The 26,759-nt window shown below is 36.2% G+C and overlaps 1 protein-coding gene across 5 annotated transcripts in view; it reads right to left on the reverse strand.

The window, feature by feature from the left end:
* The window catches only part of myo3b (myosin IIIB), a gene marked incomplete at its 3' end in the record, with an annotated part of 170,651 nt that overhangs the window by 116,594 nt on the left and 27,298 nt on the right, over positions 1 to 26,759 (reverse strand). For 4 of the 5 annotated variants that reach the window (XM_082176050.1, XM_082176048.1, XM_082176047.1 and 1 more), the window contains 11 exons: positions 19,010 to 19,075; positions 10,969 to 11,127; positions 4,707 to 4,791; positions 4,192 to 4,308; positions 3,909 to 4,013; positions 2,564 to 2,647; positions 2,154 to 2,356; positions 1,691 to 1,789; positions 1,474 to 1,588; positions 913 to 1,039; positions 544 to 754 (listed from right to left, as the gene is read on the reverse strand). In XM_082176050.1, the coding sequence (XP_082032176.1) occupies positions 544 to 754; positions 913 to 1,039; positions 1,474 to 1,588; positions 1,691 to 1,789; positions 2,154 to 2,356; positions 2,564 to 2,647; positions 3,909 to 4,013; positions 4,192 to 4,308; positions 4,707 to 4,791; positions 10,969 to 11,127; positions 19,010 to 19,075 (1,371 nt within the window). The other variant, XM_082176051.1, reaches the window with a different exon arrangement.

The raw sequence follows: 26,759 nt of genomic DNA on the forward strand, positions 1-26,759 counted from the left end.
AAAACGTTGAGTGAGAGGACGCAAAGCATTGACAAATAAGTATATCCTACTAAAACACAAGGGTATCCATAGCAGACTGGTGTGAGTGACACCAGTCACCAGTTTTTTCTACCTATTTGTTTTTTTTAGTTAGGTAGCACCGATTTCAAAACCATTTTCACCTTTCTACTGCATAGGCAGCCAAGTTTTATTTAAAGCCCATTTTGCCAGTGCTGAAGGACTCCTTTAAGTACACTTTTAAAAACAGTCATGAAAGTGTACTCTTTTTAAGTACACTGAAGTGGCCTTTTATTTAATTAATATTATATTATCTGAAAGTACAGTTTTTAACAATATACATTTAAGATTTGAAAAACACAACACAAGTTTTTCACAAGGGTGGTGACAGTATTTTCATTTCATGAAATTCATCATGAAATTTCAAATTGATCTAAGCTGTGTCAGAGAATTACTAAAAGACTTTGTAAAATGGTAGGCTTTGGTATATTTTAACATTAAACTGACGGATGCAACCATGATGATGGTGATAATATTTTGCCGTACCAGATGTTAGTGTCAGGCTGTAGCAGAGCATTAATGCGGTTCACAATCCAGCTGAAGAGACGTCCATAAAGGGCTTTAGACATGGCGTCTCTCACATCAGTGGCCTTGTCCACAGTATTGGTGCGAATGATGGTTTCTCCACGAGTTACCACACAGTGGGAGGTCAAAGCTTCCTGAAGCTCCTCAGAGCCGATACTGAGCAGAGCGGCCGCTGTCCACAGCACATACAGAGAGAAGGACATCAGGAATGGATCTTTAACTGCCAATTTATTACTGACAACATTTGTGAGATTTATGTCATGAGGAAAATGTGGGTTCCGTAAACGCAAACCTAGAAATTAACATTCATGAAAATAATCAGGCACTTACCATCATCTAAGGCCTCAGAGTTGGGCACCTCACTCTTGTCGCTCTGATGTTGGGAGCTGGTGGACGTAAACTCAATATTTCCTGTATTTAAAATGGCTGCTAGAATTTTGTACACAGAATTCACTTCCTGTATATCAAGATAGAAAATATTTTATATTGAAGTATGCAAAAAACATGGAAGAAAGCCTGACTAACAAAATTGTTCAAAAAAGGGATTGTTCAACCATAAAATAAAAAATAAAATCCTTCTTTATGTCATTTCAAACCTATGACCTTTCTTCTGTGGAACATAAAAGGGAGATATTCTGAGGAAGGTTAGGATTTGAAACAAATTTGGACTCCATCCAAATCCAAACAAATTTGGACCCCATTGACTTTCATTTTATGGACAAAAAAACTCATTTACATTTTTTTAAATCTTCTTTATGTTCCACAGAAGAAATAAATGAATACATGTTTGGAACGACATGAGAGACATGATTCATTTAGGGAACAATCTCTTTAATAATTATTGCATAATTGCATATGATTAAGAAATATACACCAGGATTTCAGCTGTACCTCCTCAGTAAATCCTATGATACGGAAACAGTCCTGAATGGCACCAAATTGCTCCTTGTACAGTTTGCTAGAGATGATGTCCTGCATTACTTTACCATTAAAACAATCAATGTATCTGAAAGACCAAAAAAGTTACATGAATCTCTGATCCTAATTGTAGATATGTTAACAAGATTCAGAATTACACATCTTTTTAAGCACTGAGTTTGTTACAAACCTGGGGGCAGTTTTGTTGGGTAGCCTGTATTTCTTGAGGTTGTCTTGGTGGTAAAGACCAGCATAGATATAGTAAAATATGTGGAAGTTTTTCTCGCCCCTGCAAAAGAAAACGTAAGATGTGAAGAATAATATATGTAAGCAAAAATGTGGGAAAGAATTGGTAAAAAGTTTAAAGTCAACATGAGCGGTCTTATGGGGAATGATTCAGCCCCACACATTAAAATTCCAAAGAAAAATGTCTTTCTATTATTTTGGTTGATGTCACCTGTCAAAGACCACTTTTCACCATGCCATCAATTCCCTATGGGTAAAATCAAGTCCTTCCCTACATGTTTATCTTGTTAATATTATGTTTCACCCAAAAATATTTCACATTACAGAAGTAAAAAGGGTTGCAAACAGTGTTCAATGTTGACTTTAACGTTCTGATGGCCAAAGATCTAGGCAAAGTGGTTTCTCACGTAGCCTGTTTGATGACTCTGGATTTTTCCAGAAGATATTCGGAGATTTTAGCACCCATCACCGCCCCTGTGGGTGTAAACTTCATCTCCAGGTACTTTCCAAAGCGGCTTGAGTTATCATTAATGGCCGTGCACGCATTACCAAACGCCTCCACCAGGGGATTCACTTGAAGAATCTTCTCACGAAGTGTACGATTATTAGCCTTGAAATAGAAAACAACAGATGACGTTTGAAGAGCCTGACCCAGATTTTTAATCTGCTAATTTTACAGCCATATTGATTACATCACTAGAGGGAATATCATCAAGAATCCCATTATCAAACATGAAAGATCGGTTACTGAAGTATTTCTTCGAAGCATATGAGTATTTATGAATTGATTTAGGTAGGGTATCAAAGTTGTGAGTACCTTGCCCAGAAATGTGAGATGTTGGACGATGAGGTGAGCACTCTCCGTTTTACCAGCTCCACTTTCTCCACTAATGATTATGCACTTCACAGACAAAAACAATGAAAACATATAAACACAATGTACAGAGCTAGCACATGGATAGATTAACATACCCAGCAGCACCAATGAGAGGATGTTTGTTTGTTATTCCCCCAAAATGGAACAAAATCTCATTTACACCATATAATGTTATAACACAGTAACTTGTGATGTCGTAAAAAAAAAAAAAAAAGTATATATATATATATATATATACCTATATCATTATTGTTAAAATACAAAACCAATTTTGTGATGCATGTACAATAGCTACCATTAAAAAGTTTGGGGTTGGTAAGATTTTTTTAAAAATGTTTTTGAAAGAAGTCTCTTATACTCACCAAGGCTGCTGTAATATCTTGAAATAGTATTACAATTTAGAGTAACTGTTTTCTACTTTAATATATTATAAAATGTAATTTATTCCTGTGATCAAAGCTGAATTTTCAGCATCATTACTCCAGTCTTCAGGGTCACATGATCCTTCAGAAATCATTCTAATATGATGATTTGCTGCTCAAGAAAATGTTCTTATGAGTACAATTTACAATGTAAAAAAAATAAAAAAATAAAAAATAAATATGTTTGAGGAAACCGTGATGGATTTTTCAGGATTCTTTGATGAATAGAAAGTTGTACAGAACATAATGTATTTGAAATAAAAATATTTTATAATTCTAGACCAGTTTTATGCATCCTTGCTAAATAAAAGTATTAATTTCTCTATCTCTCAAACAAACAAAGACATTTTTTGAAAATGTATTAAACATATCAAATCTTACTGACCCCAAATATTTTAATTACATTGTTAGCCAACATATTAAACTACTGTAGTAAAAAAAAAAAAAAAAAAAAAAACTGTTTAAAAAGAGACCATGAGTGAATTACACACAAGTATTAAAAAACAAAGACAGCGTACTGTCAGTGAAATATGGACACTTGTTTCCACCACAGAATAAAACATTTTAAAAGATAATTGCGACTTTTTATCTCACAATTGCAACCTTTTCTCTCATAATGTTTTGTGAGAAATTACTTTTTATCTCAGAATTGTGTGATTAAAAGTCACAATTGCATTATATAAATAGAATTGCTGTTATAAAGTCAGAATTGTGAGATATAAACTCTCGCAATTCTGACTTTATTTCTCAGATGTAAAGTCGCAATTATCTTTTAAAATGTTTTATTCTGTGGCGGAAACAAGCTTCCTATAGTGAACCATGTATATGTAAGATATGTTTTATAAATGACAGTGCAGACACACCTGGTCTTTGGAGAGGGTGACCATGCTCTGATAGGCTGCATCGGCAGTGGCAAAGATGTGCGGGGGGTTAGTGGAGCGTTTCATCCCATGATAGAGCTTTGAGAACTGAGAACAGACACATTTTCAGGCAGGAAACTTCCTCTTAGTTCACTCTCTACAAGGAAGCTTTGATACAGAAAGCCAACTTAAAGTGGATGCCACATGAATTACGCATTTGATCAAAATTGGTATGCATTAGACATTAATTATGCCCTATTACACAGCCTGATGTTGCTCATCTCACCTGTGGAGAGTAGATGCTCAGGCTCTGGAAGGGGTTAAGGGCTATGAGGATATCACCAACATACGTGTAGATCTGCAGATCCTGATACCGCTTCTGAAGATGAGTAATGATTGTTTCCTATAAAAGAGAGATGCTGGAGATGGAAATGTTTCTTTGTTGTTTATACTACCAGAGACTCACTGAATTCACATAATTTGAGTAGACAATTTAGTATTAGTTTGTAATTGAATTTCATTACATTTTAACATCAAACATGAAACGGAGTGTCTATTTACACCAAAGGTGCAAATACCCCGCCTTGCTGGTAAAAGCTATTTTTATTTTCATGATATCAGGCATTTTTAATCTTCTTTGAAATAACATGCACTGATCATGCTCAATAAGTCCAGGAACTGTAAATAAGATTTCAATACATTTTGATTTCATGTTGACTCTAGATGTAAAAGTAAAGATGTGTCTATATGATTAAGAAAGCGAAAGCCTTTGCTTAAATTCCAGCTAGATCCTCTAAATACCTCATCTAAAACCTCCAGGTTCACCAGATCATCATCAGGACAGATCTCAATGATCAGGGTTTTCCGTGTGTTGATCCGCTCATGCCTATAAAAGACAATACAGCAATGTTACTGCCTCAATAAATATTACAACAAAGATCTATTCAATCATAAACAATTAAAAAATATATTTTTTATTGTTGTGGGAGGTTGCCAGGGTGTTGCTATGCAATTTCTAGGGTGTTCTGTTGGGTTGTGGTGTTCTAGGTCAGGGGTGTCCAATCCTACACCTGGAGGGTCCTGTCCTGCAGAGTTCAGCTCCAACATCAATTAAACACACCTGAACCAGCTAATCAAGCTCTTACTAGGCAATATAAGAAACATTTAGGCGGGTGTTGAGACAAGCTGCAGCCAAACTTTGCAGGACTTGAAACCTTCAATGGACACTATCATTCAAAAGTTGTACATTTGTATTATCTTTAAATGTGTACTAAAAACAAGGAATTTTGTGAAATACTCTTACAATTTAAAGGGGACCTATTATGTCTGTTTTTACAAGAAGGGTCAGGTGACCCAGAATGTGTATGTGAAGTTTCAGCTCAAAATATCCCACAGATAATTTATCATACTATGTTGTAAATGCCCATTTTTAGTGAAAGAAAAAACATGCTGTTTTCATGCATGTATCTTCAAAAGCAAATGAGCTGCTGTGCTCCGCCCCTCATCCAGAAGAGGGCGGAGCCTTTAAAGCTCGTGCCTCAGATCAGAGCCATAGAGAGAGAGAGTTGCGACACTCTTTGATGTCGCCGCTATGGCTGTCACGTGGTTCATGTAAGCCCCAATAGTTCCAAAACGTACGCTGGCTGTCATGTTCTTCTATGGGACAGACAGCAGCGATTGCATTATTGAACGGTAAATATAAAATAAAACACACATACTTATACTTTCTCAGCTGTTATTGCATTATTGCATTTTGTTAATGTCAGTTTTGCATTTGGAGATAAGTTTTAGGCTACATTTTTGGAGAGAAAAGCTTAGTGTTCATGTTCGCATGGGTAGTAGCACTGGCTTTAGCGGCTCTAACTTAACTTTTCCATATCATTCCTCTGATGATGGACGTCTCATGATATTTATTTTAGCACAACTGGGCTGTATTAGGCTATTGATTCCCGTGATTTTGCTTATAAATTTTGATTTAGCCATTAGCCTACCTTCATGATCACGCAAGAGGTCTGCCGTGGCGGTCCGTTCAGAATTCGCTTAGAAGCTAGCTCACTTCTTCTGATGAAAGTGGCCACCCCCAGGACCACAACGTGAAACATGATCATGTTAAGACTAAGAATATTATTTTAAGATTAAGGCCATACACATTATCAAAACTATAACAGATTAAAAACGAATTTAAGCATGGCTGATACAAATGAAGGTTTTCAAATAAAATATTTTTTATTAAACAATGACAGACAACAAAAATGTGTGCTTGTGTGAGTGTGTGTGTGTGTGTGAACAAGAAAAACAAAAACCAGGGGCAGGTGATCCATGAAACAGACAGGACTGGTGATGGCCATAACAATCCTAAAGGTCCAGCATTGTTCTCACAAGCCGCTTCACTCAAGACAATAATAACATAATGAAAAGTTAGTATATCCCAAAAAATTTAATAAAATAAAAGTTCCTATAAAGGTGGTAGCGATTCATTACCGAACTCTTAGCTGACGAAGTCGCGCTAGCTAACTAACGTTAGCTAGCAGGCAGTGCTTGAAAATTGGTTGAAACAACCAACATAAAATATAAATAATTACGCTGTGCATGTACAAATGAAGACCAGTATAAGCATCGCAAAGGGCCTCTGATACAATATAGACAGTTGACAATTCAAAAGAGGTCGATATTTCGGCAACTTAACTCTGGAACAACTCGACGCGCAGCAATGTAAGTGAATGGTGTCCAACGCCCAAATGACAGTGTTTGGAACTATTCCGATCTTCATATCCCGGAAGTAGGCGGTTAAAAGCGCCGCCATTATTTACAACGGAGGTCTATGGGAGTGTCGCAACTCTCTCTCTCTATGGCTCTGCCTCAGATACTCTGCTAACTGACAACACCTGTTTGGGTTTGATTATCATCTCTATCACAGTCACACTCAAGTGACATTGCAGTTCTTCATCATCATGAAAGATAATATTTGCATGTGTTTTAAAGCCATATCAGTCAAAATTTTTTGATAAATGGGTTTCTGAGTGCACACATCCGAATCACATGCACAGAAAGCTGCCTGTCAGACGACGCGTCCTGTGAGTATTAAACTAAGCTCCCTTTCATGTATTATTCCGCTTAAACTATCAAATACACACAAAATTATGTCAAAAACACACAACGTTCATATAAACAGTCGGTTATTTTCGTGAACTTAAACAGCAGGGAAAGAAATCACATGTGTTTATTAGATTTGTATATTAAAAAGAAAGTAGGGTAATGTACAACACCTACTGCTGTATATGCTGTTAATATGAACCACACAACAAAAAGACTGAAAATCACTCACTGCTCTTGATTGAATAACTTTAGTAGCTTTAATAAGAATACATTTCTTACTTGAATGCTGCTGTTAAATGCTCTAGCGAGGAGATAAACATGGCCGACTGTGTATAGAGCTCACTAAAGGGGAGGAGCTAAGCTAATAAGGCAGATTCCATCGCTAGTCGTGGGCAGAGCCTAAATGGTTCATTTTGAGACACTGTTTCAGATTTATGGGCAGAATAATTATCAATATTGAATATGTGATGCATTGTTTTTCAGGATTCTTTAATGAATAGAAAGCTCAAAATAACAATTTATTTGAAATTTAAATCTTTCTTTACTGTCACTTTTGATCAACTGAATCAAGTGAAAAAAAAAAATCTACCGGCCACAAACTTTTGAACGATAGTGCAAGTCTATGGGAATTTTTGCCCATTTTATCATCCGCCTGGTTAAAAAAATTAAGTCTGATCAAATGTAATGGCACATCATTGAGGTATCATTCACGTTCATAGCACAAATGGTGTAAAACTAGTTAGTTACATGAAAGGTAGGGGAAGATTTACTAACCGCTTGTACCAGCACAAACCCTTTTTTGCCGTTAAAAAACTACTGTCATCAAAGACACGCAGTGACAAATTAGCACTGAAAATGTGTGGACAGTTATTTTGCGGCTGAACTTATTGCATCTGCATTTGTAGGAGTTTCCCGTTCAGATGCAATATTTATGAGATTTAAATGAATCATGCAAGGTGATTTACTAAGGTTTGCTCTCGTCAATTTACTGGTGTTTGCGGCATTATTTAACGGCCAAAAAAAGTGTGTCTTAAACGCTAATTTGCCCTGTTCCCTAAATCTGGCCCTTAGTGTTCAAATCCCTAACCCTTAATATTAGGAACAGTAGTTGTGATGCTTACCTTAGCAAACACCCAAAAACTAAAAATGTCTGCAATATCAGGGTCTATGCGGGTCTATTCTCTGGGGTTTAAAGGCTATTACAGCGTGTCATGAATGCACTTCATCAGGGTTTGACCCTCTATTGTATTTCTGACCTTTAGATCATGTGAAAGCAGCTGCTCTTTTCACAGCTCTTAAAACCCATCGGGCCCCGGGGACATGACAGCGTACAGACACAATACACTGCGCTTCATGTGTGCAAGAAACAGACAGACTGAGTGTGTGTGGCGCTGTCTCTGTGTGTGTATCAGTGTTCCCTCGCTCTGTAATCACTTCACTGATATTTGCCATCAGTGACTAAACAGAGAGAGCACAGCCAAGCTCATAATCTCATTACGTCTCTCTCACTGTCACTATCAGGCTAGCAGATTATACGTGGCCTGGGGAACGAGGGGATACAATCTGGCAACCCAGTGACTGTTTATTCACTATCAATCACAGACGTACCAAGTTAACCCCTACTTTCTCAAAACAAGTTAACATTGTCTTTATAGACACTCCAGAACAAGAGTACTGTGGAAATGAAGGAACGTTGTTAAATCCTCTTTATCGCATTGAGTTCATCAGGGTTAGATTAATTCAGGACAGTGAGTCCTCATTTAACCCTGAATCAGAGAGATAGTTAGAGGGTTAAGAGCGCTAATCTAACACTCTAGTAGTAGGATTTAGATGTATCTTTGTCCAATAAATCTCCCAAGCAACAAAACTCCAACATAACCCCAAATGCACAATTGAACTGAAAAAAGTGAAACGACGGTGTCATTTATTTGAAGTGCATTTTTATACCGGCCGTATATAAAATCGTGGTTTCAGTTATAAAAGCTAATAAAACTCACCATAAAAAAAAAGTTTAAAGAAACAGTTGATGTGCTTTTTTAGAACATAAGAGAAATGATGATGCATTTTTTAAAAAGACATCAAAATAAATGTTATTTCAAAGTTAAGTGAACTTAAATTACTAAAAATTAATCAAATTATTTTTTTGTTTTCTAAGCGAAAATTCTACTTAGTTTTAATTAGTTTTAGTTTTTGTTTATAGTGAAACTAAGTATATTATATTATATTATATTATATTATATTATATTATATTATATTATATTATTGAGCAACATTAATTACAATTTTGGCATATATGTCTATTAGAAAATATATTGATTAAGTATAGTATATGCTCTTAATAATATTTTTACTTTGTATGAATGTTTTTGTCTTTGAGAAAATGAATATTTTGATTATTATTAATTTAAAGTCTGAACCAAACCTAATAAATAAATAAAATTTGAGAAAAACAAAATTATGTATGTGGCTGTAACAAATTAGGTCCAAGTTATCTTTTTTTCTGAGCGTACAAAAGTTTTGTCTGTAATTAATACTTTTATTTAGCAAGGATGCATTCAGTTGATCAAAAGTGACAGACATTTAGGCCTGGTTTCACAGACAAGGTTTAGATTAAGCCAGGATTAGGCCTTCGTTCAATTAGGACATTTAAGTAGCTTTTATTATTGTGCCTTAAAAAAAAACATTACTGGTGAAAAAAACAAAACAAAAAAAACATTACTGGTGCGCATCTCAAGACAAAACAATGGCACTGACATATTTTAATATCTGTCAATGCAAGTTGCTTTCAGTTAAAACAGCTCAAACATGCATTTTAGTCTTTAGTCTTAAACCTTGTCTGTGAAACCGGGGATAATGTTACAAAATATTTATATTTCAAATAAATGCTGTTCTTTTGAACTTTCTATTCATCAAAAGAATCCTGAAAAAATGTATCACGGTTTCCACAAAAATATGAAGCAGTGCAACTGTTTTCAACATTGATAATAGTAAGAAATGTTTCTTGAGCAGCAAATCATCATATCAGAATGATTTCTGACGGATCATGTGACACTGAGGACTGGAGTAATGATGCTGAAAATTCAGCTTTGATCAGACAAATAAATTATATTTTAAAACCGATTCAAATTTTTTGAAGGAGTAACACCGCACTCACGAACAACAAGGTGCCAGACAAACAAAACTGAAGATCTCAAAAAATAAATAAAACTGTCTGCACACTTGAATCCTTTCAGCAAATTTAATAGCCAAGCTTTCGGTCAAACGACCATCCTCAGGGCAAACAGATTCAAATAGAAACCAATTATTTTAAATTATAATATATCACCATTTTTTGAGGGGAAAAAAGGTTTTGAGGGGTCTAAATGAGTATTTTGGATGAGAAGCCAGTGGAAACGCTTTCATTATGTTTCCCTGTATCATCTACAGTACAACAGCATCAGAGATATCCGTTTGACTTAATAGAAGCTGTCAGGGTGATGCTGCATCTAATGCTCCTGGCTCTCAGGACAAACCTGAGGAGTTTCATTCCTCCACAGATAACACTGCCATCTGCTGGATGAGGAAGCCCTCAACACACAGATGATAGATGACACAGTAATATAAAAAACTCTGATTCGTATATTTCTAGACTGTCACAACAGCGAGTCTCACTGTCTCATATTAACTCGTGATAAATCCACTAGGACAGCTCTGCATCTACAGAAGACAGTGATGGATGCAAGACAAGCTCCTCACAATGGTCAAGGCTGCCAGATCTTTGCTCTGACCCTGAGAGGAATCAAAAACACCTCAAACCGTTTCAAAACGACAATCTATGACTGGCAGGCTATTATCAAACCAGTGGTGATGTTTAACGCTCTGCCTTTTTTTAAACGTGCCGCAATCTGTTTCTCTGTGGCTCCTGAACATATGGATCTGGTTTCAGAGAAGAGCTGAGAGGTCATCTAACACAGTGCTGTTGGTGTACCTGGTGGTCCTGGTCCTGCTGCCCACGTCTTGTTGCTCGCGGATGAGGACTGACAGCTGATGCCTGAGAGACGTGTCTTTCCCATGAGCCTGTTTAATGAACGGATGCTCCAGCAGATGCATCACTGATGGACGCGTCTCGAAATCTTTGATCAAACACCTGCAGAAATGAGAGGAGACATAAAATGTGAAAACAGAAAGAAAGAGAGCAGAGAAACATAGAGCATTCCATATAAATGAACATGAAACATGAGTAACACAGGATAAAAAGATCCTGTAAAATCCCGTAAAGGCCTTCAGGAAGGTACGGCATGTCACCTGTACATCCTCATACAGCTCCAGTCTCCGATATACGCCTCACAGAAAGCTCTCGGAGGTCTGAACTGAACATCTGACCGGCCGCCTCGCTCTGTCTTGCTCTCTCGTCACCATGTGTTCAGTGCAAACACTCTTATCATGTGTCTTCAGGCTTGTGTCTGTTGTTCTGGACTGCACAGTGGCCTGTCAACCATGGCTTATGCCATTATTATTTTATTTCGAACAGGATTTATTTCTTTTGTAGCTGCAACTTTGTGAAAAAAGTGTTCTTAATTGTATTGAATGTGCACTTATAGTGTAAATCAAATCTTAAAAGTATATTTTTCAAAAACTGTAGCCTATTACAAATAATATGATATTAAATTAAAGGCCACTTACGTAAGTGTACATGACTTTTATTAAAGTTAATATATTTTAAATGTCGTAAATTGCAACTCTGTCATTACAAACATATTTAAAAAATACATGACAAACAAGTTTGAATGGAAATTATATTAAAGTATACAGTATTTTAGTTCAACTTAAATGCTTTTTACAAAACTGTATCAATATTTGAAAGACAATAGAAGCAATTAAGATTTACTTAAGTCTTGCTCAAAAGTACTCTAAAGTTCAGCTAATTGTATTTAATATACATTTAACCTATAATACATTTTAATTTAATTGCAATTAATCAATTCAAGAATACATTCAGTTCGCACATAAGGAGTATGCACTTTTTAAAGGTTTAGTTCACCCTAAAATGAAAATGAAGTCATCATTTACTCACTCTGGTGTTGTTCTAATGCAGTATATCTGTTCTTTCTTATTTGGACCAAAAAAGTAGAAATGAAAAAAATGTCCCACTTTTTTGTGCTCGTCCATTCAGTACAATGGCAGCAACCAGTAGCAAGCTTTTTTAAAAAAGATGCAAAAGTAGCACAGAATGATCCCATGTGACACCTGTCATTTATTCCAAGTGTTCTGGGGTATATGACAGGGTTTGGTGAAAACAAACAGAAATGTAATGTTTTATTTAACGATAATCCTGACCTTGGCCGCTGTGCACGACTGCGCGTTCATGAGACTCCCCAGTTCACTCTGACTCGACCACAGAAACACACAAGTTGTGAGAAATCAAGATAAAACGTGACATGTAATACAACAACAAGAAATCCCCCCAAAAAATTACATTTTGCTATTCACTGCCATTATATGGACAAGCGGGAGCCAGGCATTTAAAAAAAGAAATCCTACTTTTGTGGTCCGAAAAAAAAAGAAGAGTATACGGTATTACAACAATACCAGGGTGTGTACATTATGACTTCATTTTCATTTTAGGGTGAACTACCCCTTTAAGAATATGATTTATTTAGGCACTCTTTTTAGAAAATATGCTAAAGTGCACATTGTTTTCACAAGGGTAGTGATTACTGTAGCTGAATTTAGTTTTGCAAAATGTCTTTTCCCATATTCTTCTAAAAGAATGCCTTTCTCCTCATCTGTCCAGTTTGGATTTTTTTTTTTCTTGTTTTCCTTATTTTCCAGTGTCGGTCTAAATCTCAGTGTCCTGCTTTCCTCTCGACTGGAACTGCTGCTGGGCTGAGACCAGCTCTTGTAGATTGGGCCGAGGGGTCTGTCATTAGCACACGGCATGACTGAGGGTCTGATAGCAGAGGAGAAGACATTCAGCTGCACAATTACACACGCATTCAGAACACCGCAACAACAGTGTGTGTGCGCTTATACACACAGGCGGAGAACAAACAGCCGGCACCTTGTGATAACACAATGTGCCCATACACTTACTGTAGCACCACACACACACACACACACACACTGACAGGATTTATGCGGCAGAATTATTTCTGATCTAATGTTCCTAAAAACCCAGTTTTTAGTGTGATGTCTATAAAAAGCTTAATCTGGGTTGAAGAACATTTATTGTGCCAAACACAAATGCTGAGTGGTGTATTGCAATTTTTTTGTGTGAGTATATGTGTATTTTTCATGTATTTAATTAATGACCACATCATAATTAGACAAACAGATTTATTCAAATGAATATCAGTGAAAAGACTCCGACCATTCCATTCCCTTTCTACTCCATTTCGCTCTTTCCAAGATACTTTCCCACTTGCCACCTGACCACGCCCACCTCACCTGTTGTCTATAAATTGCTTCTACACCTCTTGGCTCACTCTTTGCACTTTCTCCTGGCACTCTGATGTATACTGTGTGTGTCTTCATCAGTTAACGTGAGTTAATTTGTTTCCATTTGACTGTCTTTTTTTTTATGATTTACTGTCAAGCACTGTTGGTTGATTTCTTTGTTTGCCAGACATGTGCCATGAACCATGTGGGACGATTGTTTGTTTGATTCATGTTTTAACAGCCTGTTTAGTTGTGATTAGTAAACTCATATCTCTTTTGTTTATTTGTATTGTTTAATTTATGTGGGTTGACAACTGTCAATTAATTGTTATTAATTGTTATCTCTTTTTATATTCAATTCTGCAGCACACAAACCATGCATCTCAACCAAAGACAACCGTAACAATAAATAAACTACTACTGGTGTTGCAATAAACCTTGCCTTCTCCTTGCTTCCATCATCACTCCATATCATCTGACGTCTTCTGACCGAGACTCTGTTTGCTCACCAAACCCTCACTTCACCTAAAGCATTCCCATTATAGTACAGTTCCTTCAATCAGTTTGTTTAATAATGACACTGGAGCATGTTGTGGACACTAAAGCCTCTTCAACTTACTAAATACTCCTCAAGACAGGAACAATGGACTCTCTGCATGCCCACTGCCTATAGGTGTTTCTAATAAAATCTCAGAAAACACAATGCAAGCTTCTGGTATCCTTTCCATGCAATCTGTTGGCAATCACATCATGTACTACATGGCACAAGCTGATTAGCCTCTGCTGATTCTGCAGCCAAATGAGCTTGCTTGCTCAACATTTACATAGTCGGTTTCAGTTTAAGACTATAAGTCACGTTGCACTTACATCTCTACTAACTCTCATTATAGTGTTTGTAGAGAATTTGTAGACTGGTAGACCCCACCATCCCGGGACGTGTTTGCGTTCACACAGAAGGCACTCTAGCAATTTCACGGCAATTTCCCGGGATCAACGCGCTGTGTGAAAGGGGCTTTATAGCCAGTAGAATGTCTGTTGAGGACCATCACGATAAAGAGTTAGCAGATATTAAGCAGACCGTCTTCTAACACTCTAATGACTGCTAGTTGACATGTAGTTGGAAAGTTACTTATAGCCAACAGAATGTTCAAAAGGGACCATCAAAATAAAGTGTTACCAAAAAGTCTGGTTCAGAGTTTGAGATAAGCTTCCCCTGAACCCCTCCACCTCCCCCAGCTCCACCTGTCTAGATCTGCAACAGGATTTATGTCTATTCATGCAGCAGAATATCTTACATGCTCACAGCAGAGTCCATACTTGCTCTGTGGGGAGGGTGCATAGCAGATCTAGTCCTCCAATACTTAACACATTAACATTAGCTATGTTTCCATCCAAAGTTGCTAATTTAACCTATGAGCAAAATTGGAATATTGCATAAAAAATTGCGAATAAAGCACCCTTTCCACAAGAGAAGAAAATCACAACTTTTTGTAAAATTGGTAAACCTTTTGGTAAATTGTGAAATATCTGAAATCAAAATGGAAGTTGCTGGAAGAATCTGGGAAGAAACTGTGGCTCTTTTCTCCTACATCATAAATGACTTGCATCTCAGAGCGCACAGACGAAACACATTGAGATGCCTGGTGTTCGAGAACGCAATCATGATGTGAGACGCTACTGTCATTTTGATGATAGACTCAAACCAACATTTGAGAGGCTGTGCAATGATCCACTGGTTAGTACAATTATCCAATCACATCCACTGTTGAGGAAAAGTCACGTGAGTTTTTATTGTTGCGCATTGAGGGATTTATTATGTGTTTCAAACGTAGTTTATGTGCATGTCGATTTATCGGATAAAATTCGGTATCGCACAATTGAGCGCATAAGTCTTTTATGTACAATTATATAATTTATGCACATCTTGGGGTTTCCATCCAGCATTTTTTTATGCGATATCCAAAAATGCGCATAAAAATAGGCGGATGGAAACATAACTTTTGTCATATCAATTAGCATGTTGAAACTATTCAGAGAATATTCAAACTGTCGATCGCAAATAATTACATTAAATTAAAATTTATTTATTTTATTTATTTATTTGTTGTTTATTTGAATAGGGACAGATACAAAATAAACATAGATTATTACATAAAGAACAATCCAATGCATGTATCACAGTGTTTATAGCCATGGCTAATTCGCAACACCTGTCCCTAGAATATAGGTTATATATAGAAATATAGTTTTTTTACAGTATATTTTTAACTACAGTAAACATAACATTTCAGGGTTATACTTTATTTTAAGGCTTCATTGTTATAGTGTATTATACATTTAACTGATTTAACTGGGTAATATTAATCAACAACATGTACTTACTATAGAGTTAAGGTAGGACTAGAATTTGGTTGAGGGTTAGCTGCATGTAATTACCAATGGTTTTCCAATTACTATGGTAAGTACATGTAACAAGGACACTGTAAAATAAAGTGTTACCCATTACAGTATATTAAATTGATCAAAACTTCTTAATAATGAGTTCCAAAAGCTTTAAATACCTTTAGTGTGAAGGTGAATTGCATTAATATTGCTTTGCCTTGCTGTTTGATACTTCCCCAAGACCACAAAATTATATTTCTATTTCTAAAAGTCTATTCAAAATAACATTTGTATTTTTTAATTTTTTTTCTCATCTGAAAGTCAGCATGAAAGTTGCAGCTGACTTCACTTCTGTGTTATGTATTTCCCAGAGAAATGGCTGATCAAACAAGAAAAAAAAAGTAGGATGGGCCTAATTTTTTTCCCATCAGTTTTTTAATTTAAATGATATAGACCAGCGGTTCCCATTCCCAAAGTTTTTATCCTCGATGCCCCCCTCCTTACATATAAAATAACCTGAGGAAGTGAAGAGAGAAACTTCCACAGGTATACTACAGTACTGAGCCTTCAAAACCGATGTTGCCCTGGAATAACCTGCAGTTAAGTGCCTTGCTCAAGGGCACAATGGTGATAGTTAATGGCTCAACCACTGCGGTCCCAGAAAGAACATCCAACCTTGAGTTTTAACCACAACACCAAACCATCCATTTGTGTGGAAAATGGTACACATAGAGTAGACACTCATGGGCACTTAAAGAGCAGTCAGGATAAACTCCCACCAGAACACAGATACATGCACAAACACACTTTATGAATATGACTCCGTCTGTGCTTTTAATTCATCAGGAGCGGCCAGCAGACCCGCCACACTGACAAATGAACAACTAACACATATAAATGAGTCAATTAGCATTCACAGCCCTCCTGCTGTGCACACAACATCCCTCTCTCTGATGTTTTCATTCTCAATAATGAAATAATAATCATTGCTCTTATACACACAGAGCTGGGCCTCTTTTATTTACAGTCTCTCTGACAGTAATTAGAACGTATATCTGAGAAGTTCTCTTCATGTTTTGCTCATACAGAAATAGCCAGCATTTGCCTTGTCAAGTGAAATTATTAGAGACAGAATAGCGGTAAAGAGCCACAAAATGTATTTAGAATATCAGAATGTCATTGCATTAGATATCAAAAATATCAAGAGGCGTTTGATAATACTAATTTGATCATATAAAGATGATGCTAAAACAAAACATTTCACAAAAATTCTGTCAGTATCACTCTGATCATATCTAGTCTTTCTGTGCTTTTTGTGTCAGATCTTGGTTTGGTGGTTGTTTTGGTCTTGTTTCCCTCCTCCTGTTCAATCTGTTTTGGCTCCTCCTCCTCGTTTGCTCATTCATCTTCTTGTTTCGCTGATTATTTGTCACCTCCTTCCCTTTATATTCCCTTTGTTAATCTTGTTCTGGTTTGTTATGCGTGTCTTCTCCTGTCTCTTGCTCTGTCATTTGACTAGCACTATTTTCGGGTAACACTAGCACTAAATCTGCATTGTGACCTTTTATTCAATCAATTCACAAAAACTGAACCGTTCATTAAAGTAAACAATTGAAAATGGGGGAAAATGTCATTGTCAAATGTTTTTCTCTAATACACACTGGCCACAATTAACGGCAGCCTTTTATTCTTTTGCCAAGATAAGCGCTCTGAGCCTTCTCCTATGATGCCTGATGAGTTTGGAGATCAGAGATCATTCCTCCATACAGAATCTCTCCAGATCCTTCAGATTCCCAGATCCATGTTGATACACTCTCCTCTTCAGTTCTCTATAGGATTCAGCTCACGGAACTGAGATAGTCGTGGAAGAAGCTTTATTTTGTGCTCAGTGACTTATTTTTGTGTTGATTTTGATGTTTGTTTTGAATCATTGTCCTGGTGAAAGATCCACCCACAGCCCTTTATAAGATTTTATAAGAGACTATCAGATTTAGATTTTTTATCTGTTGGTATTTTAAATGGCATCTGAAATAATAAATGAAGTGCAATGTAGTGTTATCAAAAATCTAGATTTTTCTATACATATCGATACTGAAATATCTGAAACGCTTCCAATAATCATTTCCCGCAGAATAGATGCATGCTAAAAGCTGCGCTTTCTCTCTCTCTCATCTCTCCGACAGCGAGTTACACACAAACCTGCTCTTACTCACTCGTTTCATTTGATCCGGATGTATAATTTTACTAATTCCCACAAATGTTATGTTCACACCCAAAGTGCGCGCACATAAAGCCAACTCTCAGTACTAAATTTAGTTGGTTTTCGCTGCTTAAATAGTCAAATACACACAAAATAATGACAAAATGTCGGTCTTGGCGAGTATTCACGTAAACAGTCAGTTATGTTGAACGTAAACAGTGAACGTAAACAGATGAGAAAGAAAACACACATGTTACAGTATAATAGATCAGTGCATCAGGTCTTAAAGTGACAGCAGCCTAATAATCCTGCTGCAAAATTTTTGGATAATATTAAAAACATCTATATGGCAGTTTTTCCCCCATGGTATCGATGTCTAAATTGTGGCCAGTGAAAATGCTGAGTGGCTAGTAACTTTGAAAAACCACTAGGCACCAAGTGACTGGTGAGCAAAAAAGTTAATGTCAAGCCCTGTATATTGTTTTGAAACCCTGACAAACACAAATTTAGAGTTTCCTAATTTTTAAATAATATTTCAATTATTTGCACACTTGAATTATCAATAACCTTAATAGATATTTTAAGTATACTGAAGTAAAAAATTTTGATAGGGTACAATTTTATTTCAATTTTATTTTTTAGGCAGATAAATACATGTTAAATGTCTGCACATATCTTTCTTGGTGCTGACTAATGACTAGTCTGACTTACTGCTGGCTAGAATAAATAATAAACATGGTTCATCAATCAGTACTTTTTACATTTAATACTTAAAAATCAAGTACTTTGGTACTTTTACTCAAAAAAAAACATTGAAAATGAGTGCTTATACTTTTACTGGAAAAATATTTTATTAGGGTATCTGAACTTTTACTCAAGTACTGGATTTGTGTACTTTGTCCACCACTGCTTGACCAAGGAAAAAATAAAACCCAATACTAGTGAGAAAACACAACAGAGTGAGAGTTTCCTCTGTACAGGGACAGAATGATAAAGCTGTTGTACTCACTGAGCAATGAAGTGGCTAAAACTCCTGCACCAGTGCTCAGGGTGGCGTAGGGTAGGCGATGGGTTCCTGCAGATAAAACACACAAAGACACAACAGGCTTGAATGAGACAGAAGCAAACATATTGGACTGACCTCATTTAGTGATGGTAAATAAATGACAAATCTAAAGGGACAACTGTGTTTGTTCGGAACAAATGTCTGTTCGCATTCATCTCCTTACACAAAGAAAACCAGAAACACAAACACATCATTCAGGTATAGACCTGTGCCAAAGAACAGCTATTCAGAACAGCTTCTCTAGTATAAAAGGCTAGAAATCAAATACTTTTACCTCTCTACAGTCCTGCACTAAAATCAATATGTTCTTTCAACTTTTCTTTATGCCGTCACTATCAAAAATCTCCCAGAACTTTCATACAATAATTGCAGATTTCAGGTTATAAATGCAGCATATTGTTTCTATGTGTTATTATTCTGACAATGTTTGGTTTAGCACTGATGTTCAGGAGGCAGTGTTATTTTAGTATCATTGATATACTATTAGAGTTTGTTTGTTTTTGTTAATATCTTGAATATGATTTTAATTTTATATTTTCTGTTTTCTTTTTAATTTTAGCTCAAGTTTTAATAATCGTGTTGTTTTTATTAGATCATTTTTTTAACATGCCTATGTTTTTATTAAGCTTCATGCCGCAATGCATGCCGGGAGCCACCATATTATAAAACTCATGGCTCCCAGCATGCATTGTGGCATGAAGCATGTCACCGTTGTTGAGATTCATAAGCTGATTCTTGATGTCTGTGTGTGTCTTAAAAAAAAATCCTACAATATATTTAAAAATCAAAATTCAGAATGTCTGATCTGTTGCAAGAAAGTATTGTTGGTGAATATAGTTTGTTAATGACAAATAACCACTTCTGGTCAGGGATAAGATTAGTGAATTATTATTTTATGATGCTGAAAAATACATAACCTGATCGCCTTTGTGTCTGGCGCGCTTTGCAACAAATGATGTGTTTTGGTAAACACTGTTACAAAGACCACAAACTCACATAAAAAGCCAAGAGTCAAACTCCCCAACTAAAGGAAACACGGATCACCATAATGATGACCAAACATTTGTTCATTCTAATTCTAAACCTCTGTTAATTCTCAGAAATAACTTCTGTAGATGAATGACAGAAATAAAGTCAATCTGGTTAGTAATAAGTTAAGCTAGTACTACTGTTTGTTGAGTTGTTTAATCATCCTCTGCTGAGATCTTAAGAGATTTAAGGCTGTTTTCACAGACAAGGCTTAAGCCTAGTCCCAGACTAAAATGCATGTTTGAACTGTCTTAGCTGAAAACAACTTGCACTGACATATCTTAAAATACGTCAGTGCCATTGTTTTGTCTTGAGATGAACATCAGTAATGTTTTTTTTTTTTTTTAAGCCACGTTTAAAACGCTACTTAAATATCCTGATTTAACTAAGGCCTAATCCTGGCTTAATCTAAACCCTGTCTGTGAAACCGGGCTTTAATATCTTCTTTCCTTAAGTGATTCTGCTTGTTACCAGCAAGTGTTCATCACTAATGCTTGATCATCATTGAATTAATCACTTAATTATCTCATTAACTTTAACTCTGACTCAGAGTTATTTTAACAATCTTTAGAGTGGGACCATATGCACTCTGAGCAGAGTTAATTTAACTCTAGGGATTTTGCTGTGTATATACTAATGAGCCCTACCCAACCTTTTGTTTTGACTTTTTTCCAAATATGTTTGAGTGACAATAATGACTGAATATATCGAACCCCACAACCCATCAGCACTTCAGTTTTGAGTTTTTGCTGCAGAGAAGCAGTTAAGCGAGTCTTCAGCTTTTCAGCAGAGTGGGTCGTATCTCAGATGAGCTGCTGTATATCAGTGAGGTGGAGTTGTAAGTGTTTAAGTCTTTAAGACACAGAGTGTGGGCCAGGGACGCGTCGGCCTGCTGCTGGATGACAAACGAGTGTCTGGCAGGCAACATCTGTCCGCAGAGCTGCCGAGTTATGAGAGCGAATAATCCCTCTGTCAGCTACACTCAGACAGAGCCATCTATTAACTCATACACACACTTTCACATGCCCATTTATTAGCACACACACACACTCACAGGCTCATTTATTAACACACAAGCAGATCTGAGTAGCTGTGATGCTTTGAGGCCTCAAACTCTGGGACAGTTTTAGGCCATCTAAGAAAACATAATTTTTAAGGGCAGCTTGTGTCTTCCAGAACAACATACCTCAGGATGTTCTTTGACTTATTGGAGACATTTGTACACTAAAAAGGTATATTTGTTTAAATCCATTCACTCAATCCCTTGTGAAACAGAAGTGTGCTTAATTATATTGAATGCACACTTGTAGTGTTCTTCAAATCTTAAATGTAATTTGAAAAAAATCTGTACTTCCAGATAAAATAATATTAATGAAATAAAAGGACACTTAAGTGTATCTAAAGAGAGAGTACACTTTCATCACTGTTTCTTAAACTTAAGTACACTTTTAAAAAGTGCACTTTGTAATAATGTCAAAAAGTTCTGCTTTAGCAACAATGTATATTTTTTTGTGATGCTTTAAAGAAGTATTATTTATACAACACTTATTTTGATGTTTACTCACATGCCAATATTTTTTATTGAATTTTAAGCGTGTTATTCAAAATTACAAAATTAAAACATACAAAGTTAATACATTTTAAATGTGCTAAATTGAGACTTCATCATTACAAATGTGTAATTGCAAATATATTTAAATACATTAATGACATCAACTTATATTTTAGTTTACCATAAATGCCTGTCAGTACATTCAGCAGTAAACTTTAACTATAAAGACAACAGAAGAAATTATTAAATGACATATAAAGTCCTACTTAAGTGGGTCAAAAAAGCTAAATGCTAAAATTCAGCTAAATGCAAAAATTCAGCTAAATGCTTTTAATATAAATTTAAACTATGGTAAAACACATTTAATTTCCTTAACATGCAATTAAGTGTCCAAAAACATTAAATTCAGTTTGCACTTAAGTATTTTAATTTCGTGCCTTTTCAGACCTGTAGATCGTTTGCTTGTTCCGAGACAGGGACTTAATTTGTTACAATGTTGCATTTTCTTCTTGGTTCGGTTCGCTTTCACAAGGCAACATTTCAAAGGGTACCAAAATGTGTTCATTTAAGTCACATATGAGTAAAACTGTCCACTTATTGGTCAGAGATCCCCTGTTTACGTTTCTTTGTGTTTGTGTTTCTACTTAAGTGGATAAAAAAAGCACTCTACAGTTCATCTAATTGCATTTATTATGAATTGAAATATTACATTTTCAGTTAACATGCAATTAAGTGTCAAAAACACTTTTTTTTCGCACTTAAGTATATTCTGAATGTTAAGAAACTAAGTAAGTTTCAGGAACACGTACTCTTTTTACAAATGCTAAACTTCTGGGTAAACACAGGGAAACAGAATCACAGGGGTTTCTGACCATAAAACCCAAAGTCCCATTTGAAGTTCCAGTCTTGTCTGAAAACTGAATATGCTGGAGTTTGTTTTTGGATGAGCAAGGAGATTTTTCTTGAAACCCTCCCGAACAACATGTGGTGATGTACTGTAGGCTTTAGGGTTTCTGACCCCAAGACTAATCTCTGCAGTTCTCCATCTGTGATCCTTGGAGAGTCTTTGGCCACTCAAACTCTCCTCCTGGCCGTGCATTAAGACAATATACTGTAGACATACGCCCTCTTCCAGGCAGATTTGTAACATCTTTAGTTGATTAGAACCTCTTAATTATTGCCCTGAAGATGGAAATGGGGATTTTCAATGCTTTAGCTATTTCCTTACATCCACTTTCTATTGTGTGATGCTCAACAATCTTTTGTTGCACATCAGAACTATATTCTGTGGTTTTACTCATTGTAATGGATGATAAAGGGAATTTGGTCTTTGTGTTTCCTTCAATTCCTGTGAAACTAGAAGTCATGGCTGGACAAATTCGTATTCCATGTTCATCACCCTGGTGTGATAAAAAAAAAAAAAAATGAATGGGAATATACTTCAGAGATATTTCACTCATATGTATTTAATCATGTGATTCCCTCCAAGCTCGATTGTCATGTTCATATATGCCTAAATGAACCAAACTATGGGAGAAAATGCACCAGGTTCCGAAACAAACGAGCCAGGTGTGTACTTACAGTATTATTTCCGTAATAAGTGCTAATAAGTAAAATAATTTGTAAAAAAAAAATAAACATCCTCATTCAACGTGACAAAACAATCCTGTCCAAAGATCATGGAAAAGTCATTAAAAGACACAACAGAACCCTATCTATGGTGGTTATGGACCAGGAACCAGGTACAATTCCTTTTACTTTTGACCTTGATGAATGAAGCTTCTAAAGTCTGAAGTAATACCATGTTTTTGAGTCTGAAGTAATACCATTTTGTAAGAATCCACACAGATGACAACAAAATAAATGGGCCAACACTGATTTTCCAGTAAAAGCTCTGCAACAAGGACAGGAAGAGGAACAGAAATATGATTAAATTCACAATTCATCCCTGTCTGCAGTGTCTTATTGCTTGATGGGCTGTTTTAAGGCAAATATGAATGTGGCGCTCTCATCTTTTTATTTAGATTCCCTCTACTTCTGCTTGCAGGAAGGCAGACGAAGATGAGGATATATTTCCAACACAAAGGTTTAATGGTAATAATATAAATGATAGCAGGACAGGCAGCAACACACAATATACACAACGTAGATCGGACAAAGACTGAACAGACGGAACTTAAATGCAAACACAGATGACGATGATTAACTGAACACAGGTGATACAGATGAACTGACAGTGACAATGAAGATGACATGTGACGTGATGACAGGCAGACAAGTCCAATGAAAACAAACTAAACAAACACAACTGTGACATGCTTCAAGATCTCCGTTTTTTTCTCAATGACTCTTAATCTAATTTTGGCTTGACTGAAGTCTCAAACAGACGTAAAGAGCAGTGTAGGTCGAAGGACAGACACACTACTTAAAAACACATCTTCTCTGTCTTTCATCAGAAACTATCACCAAGAACAAAGCATTAGGCATATAAACCAACCCCCGTTAAACATGGTTTTCTTTTTTTTCCACAGTAATCTGTCATTCTGCGCTGCTCTAAGTCACTGGGTGCTTTGATAGATATTCAGACAGGCCGTCGTCTCTGAAGAACACATCAAAGGAAAATAACCGACTCCTTCAATGCAAAATATAATGCGTGCCTGCAGCCACACACTCGCCTTGATGTTGCAGTGCTGTAGAGAGCTGCTTATACATAACAAAGTCAAGGCAACGTCGCTGATGGCGCTCCTATTGTGCTGGGTAAATTCTGCCGTGGTGTTCACCCTCATTGGGTGTTTGTGAGCACACGCAAACAGGATGTAAACACGCTGGGTTTATTCTAATCTGGCCGCGGAGCCACTAAACTCTGACTGGGAAACAGTCACGCTGTCAGCCATGTTGCTCACAACATCAGTTTGTTACGCTGTAGATGACAAGCTAGACACAAACAGAGGGAGGGAGGGAGGGAGGGATATATTAATATACATAAGTGTGAATCTCATAAAACCTGTCAGGAACATGTCTAGGTCATATTTCAATCCAAAAAAACAAAAACAAAACTGAGTAAACCTGTTAGAGAAGTATGAAGCTTGTTCCCGCCACAGAATAAAAAATAAAAAAGGTAATTGCGACTTTTTATCTCACAATTCTGACTTTCTCGCAATTGCGAGTTTACATTTTGCTTTTTGCAGAATTATAAAGTCAGAATTGCAAGATATAAACTCGAGTCAGTCGTTTCTTTCCCTCAGAATTGGACTTTATAACTTGCAATTGCAAGTTTGTGATATGTATTCAGTTTTCAGTTTTCTTGTGTCGCTAACATTTTGAAAGGGAAAAGACTAAATCTAAATGGAATCAGTGCATAAAACGCTTAATAGTAAAGATGGACGAGAAACAGCGAGTGTGCATTGCCATCGCGGCTATTTATCTGCTGAGAAATCGCAAGCGCCAGCCTGGGTTCACAAAATCATTCAGGCTCATAGTCAGCAAAAACGATTATGTACACAGAAATATATCATCATTTATAGCAAATCCTCAATCTTGCCGCCAACACTTCACTATTCACTTCTATTGGTTGTCGCTCCCTCATCAAGTCATTCTTCATTTGCATAAAGTTAAACATATCTCATGCCTACACACCCTTTCTGCATGTACTTGACTTACAGTCATCTAATGTCACTGCAGTATGTAAAATCAGCCTCAGATGGACACACAAACATGACTCCAACACAAGCTCTGTGGCCGCACTGGTTTCTGATGATATATGGCATGGCAGACATTTTGTCAATACTAATCTGCCACATACAAAAGACTCCACAATATCTCAACCTCCCAGTGGCCTGGCCATACTGATAAAATAATTTGTAGGCGATTGGAAATGAAGGCAAAGTCCTGCCACCAGCTAAACACAGAAACTAGACTTACAATCTTAAAGAGTGATGTACTGCATATTGTCTTTTTTACGTTTCCATGCTACACTGCCACTGATTTGCCACTGTGGTAAAAATAGACAAAATCGCTTAGACTAATGTGAATTTCCATGCTGTTCATGTCCAGGTTGTTTTATACTTGTTAGTAATGGTTAAGCTAGTTAAGAGGTATGCTAGTGACTAATGAGGTCTATAATACATGGAGAAAGCTATCCATTAACATTCACATTCATCTCAGTGGCAGTTGGCAGGACTCCCGGAGTAAGGAACAGTACATAACAGTATGTAACGGAAGTCTGTTACCTGAGCTGAAAACCTATGTGACTACCTTTGTGAAAAAGGAGTCCACTTAAGAATGTGCACTTGTAGTGTACTTCAAATCTTAAAAGTACATTAAAAAGGGACGCCCAGATTAACTGGCAGAGCAGACATATCAGGAATAAAGGAGCTAGAGACACAGTACTATCTTGATATGAAAGCTGATTAGTTAATTTGGACAAACACAACGAGACAAAAATTGAGAACAAAGGAAAGACAGAAAGAACAGTTTAAAAAAGACAGTGATAGTCAGCGTGTGAGAATGAACCAACCTAGAAAGTTCTGGTGTAACATCATGGACAAAAAAATACCCTGTACTTGCAGATAATATAATGTTAATGAAATAGGTCACTTAAGTACGCTTTCAAGACTAACACTTAAAAACACTTTTAAAAAGTGCACTTTGTAATGTCGAATTAAAAGTTTTACTTTAAAGTGCAATTTAAATCATTGTTTTAATAGTTAAAGAAGTACACTTATTTAAATGTGTTGCTGACTAACATACTATCTGCACATGTATTATAAATTTGAACTTTGTTTTTCAAAATGACATTTAAAGTGATTATATTTTAAATGTACTAGATTGCAACTCCATCATTACAAATGTGTAATTGCAGATATATGACACAAGTTTCGGTAGAAATAAATGTTTGTCAGTACATTCACTTATATTTCAAAGACAATAGAAGTGATTATGAAATTATATCTAAAGATGTACTAAAGTCCTACTAATGTGGGTCAAAAAAGCACTCGACAGTTCATCTAACTACATTTATTATGAATTGGAACTATATTACATTTTCAGTTAACATGCAATTAAGTGTCAAAAAACCCTAATTTCGCACTTAAGTATATTCTGCATGTTAAG

This window comes from Leuciscus leuciscus (genome assembly GCF_965113295.1).
Source record: "Leuciscus leuciscus genome assembly, chromosome: 7".
Lineage (NCBI taxonomy): Eukaryota > Metazoa > Chordata > Actinopteri > Cypriniformes > Leuciscidae > Leuciscus > Leuciscus leuciscus.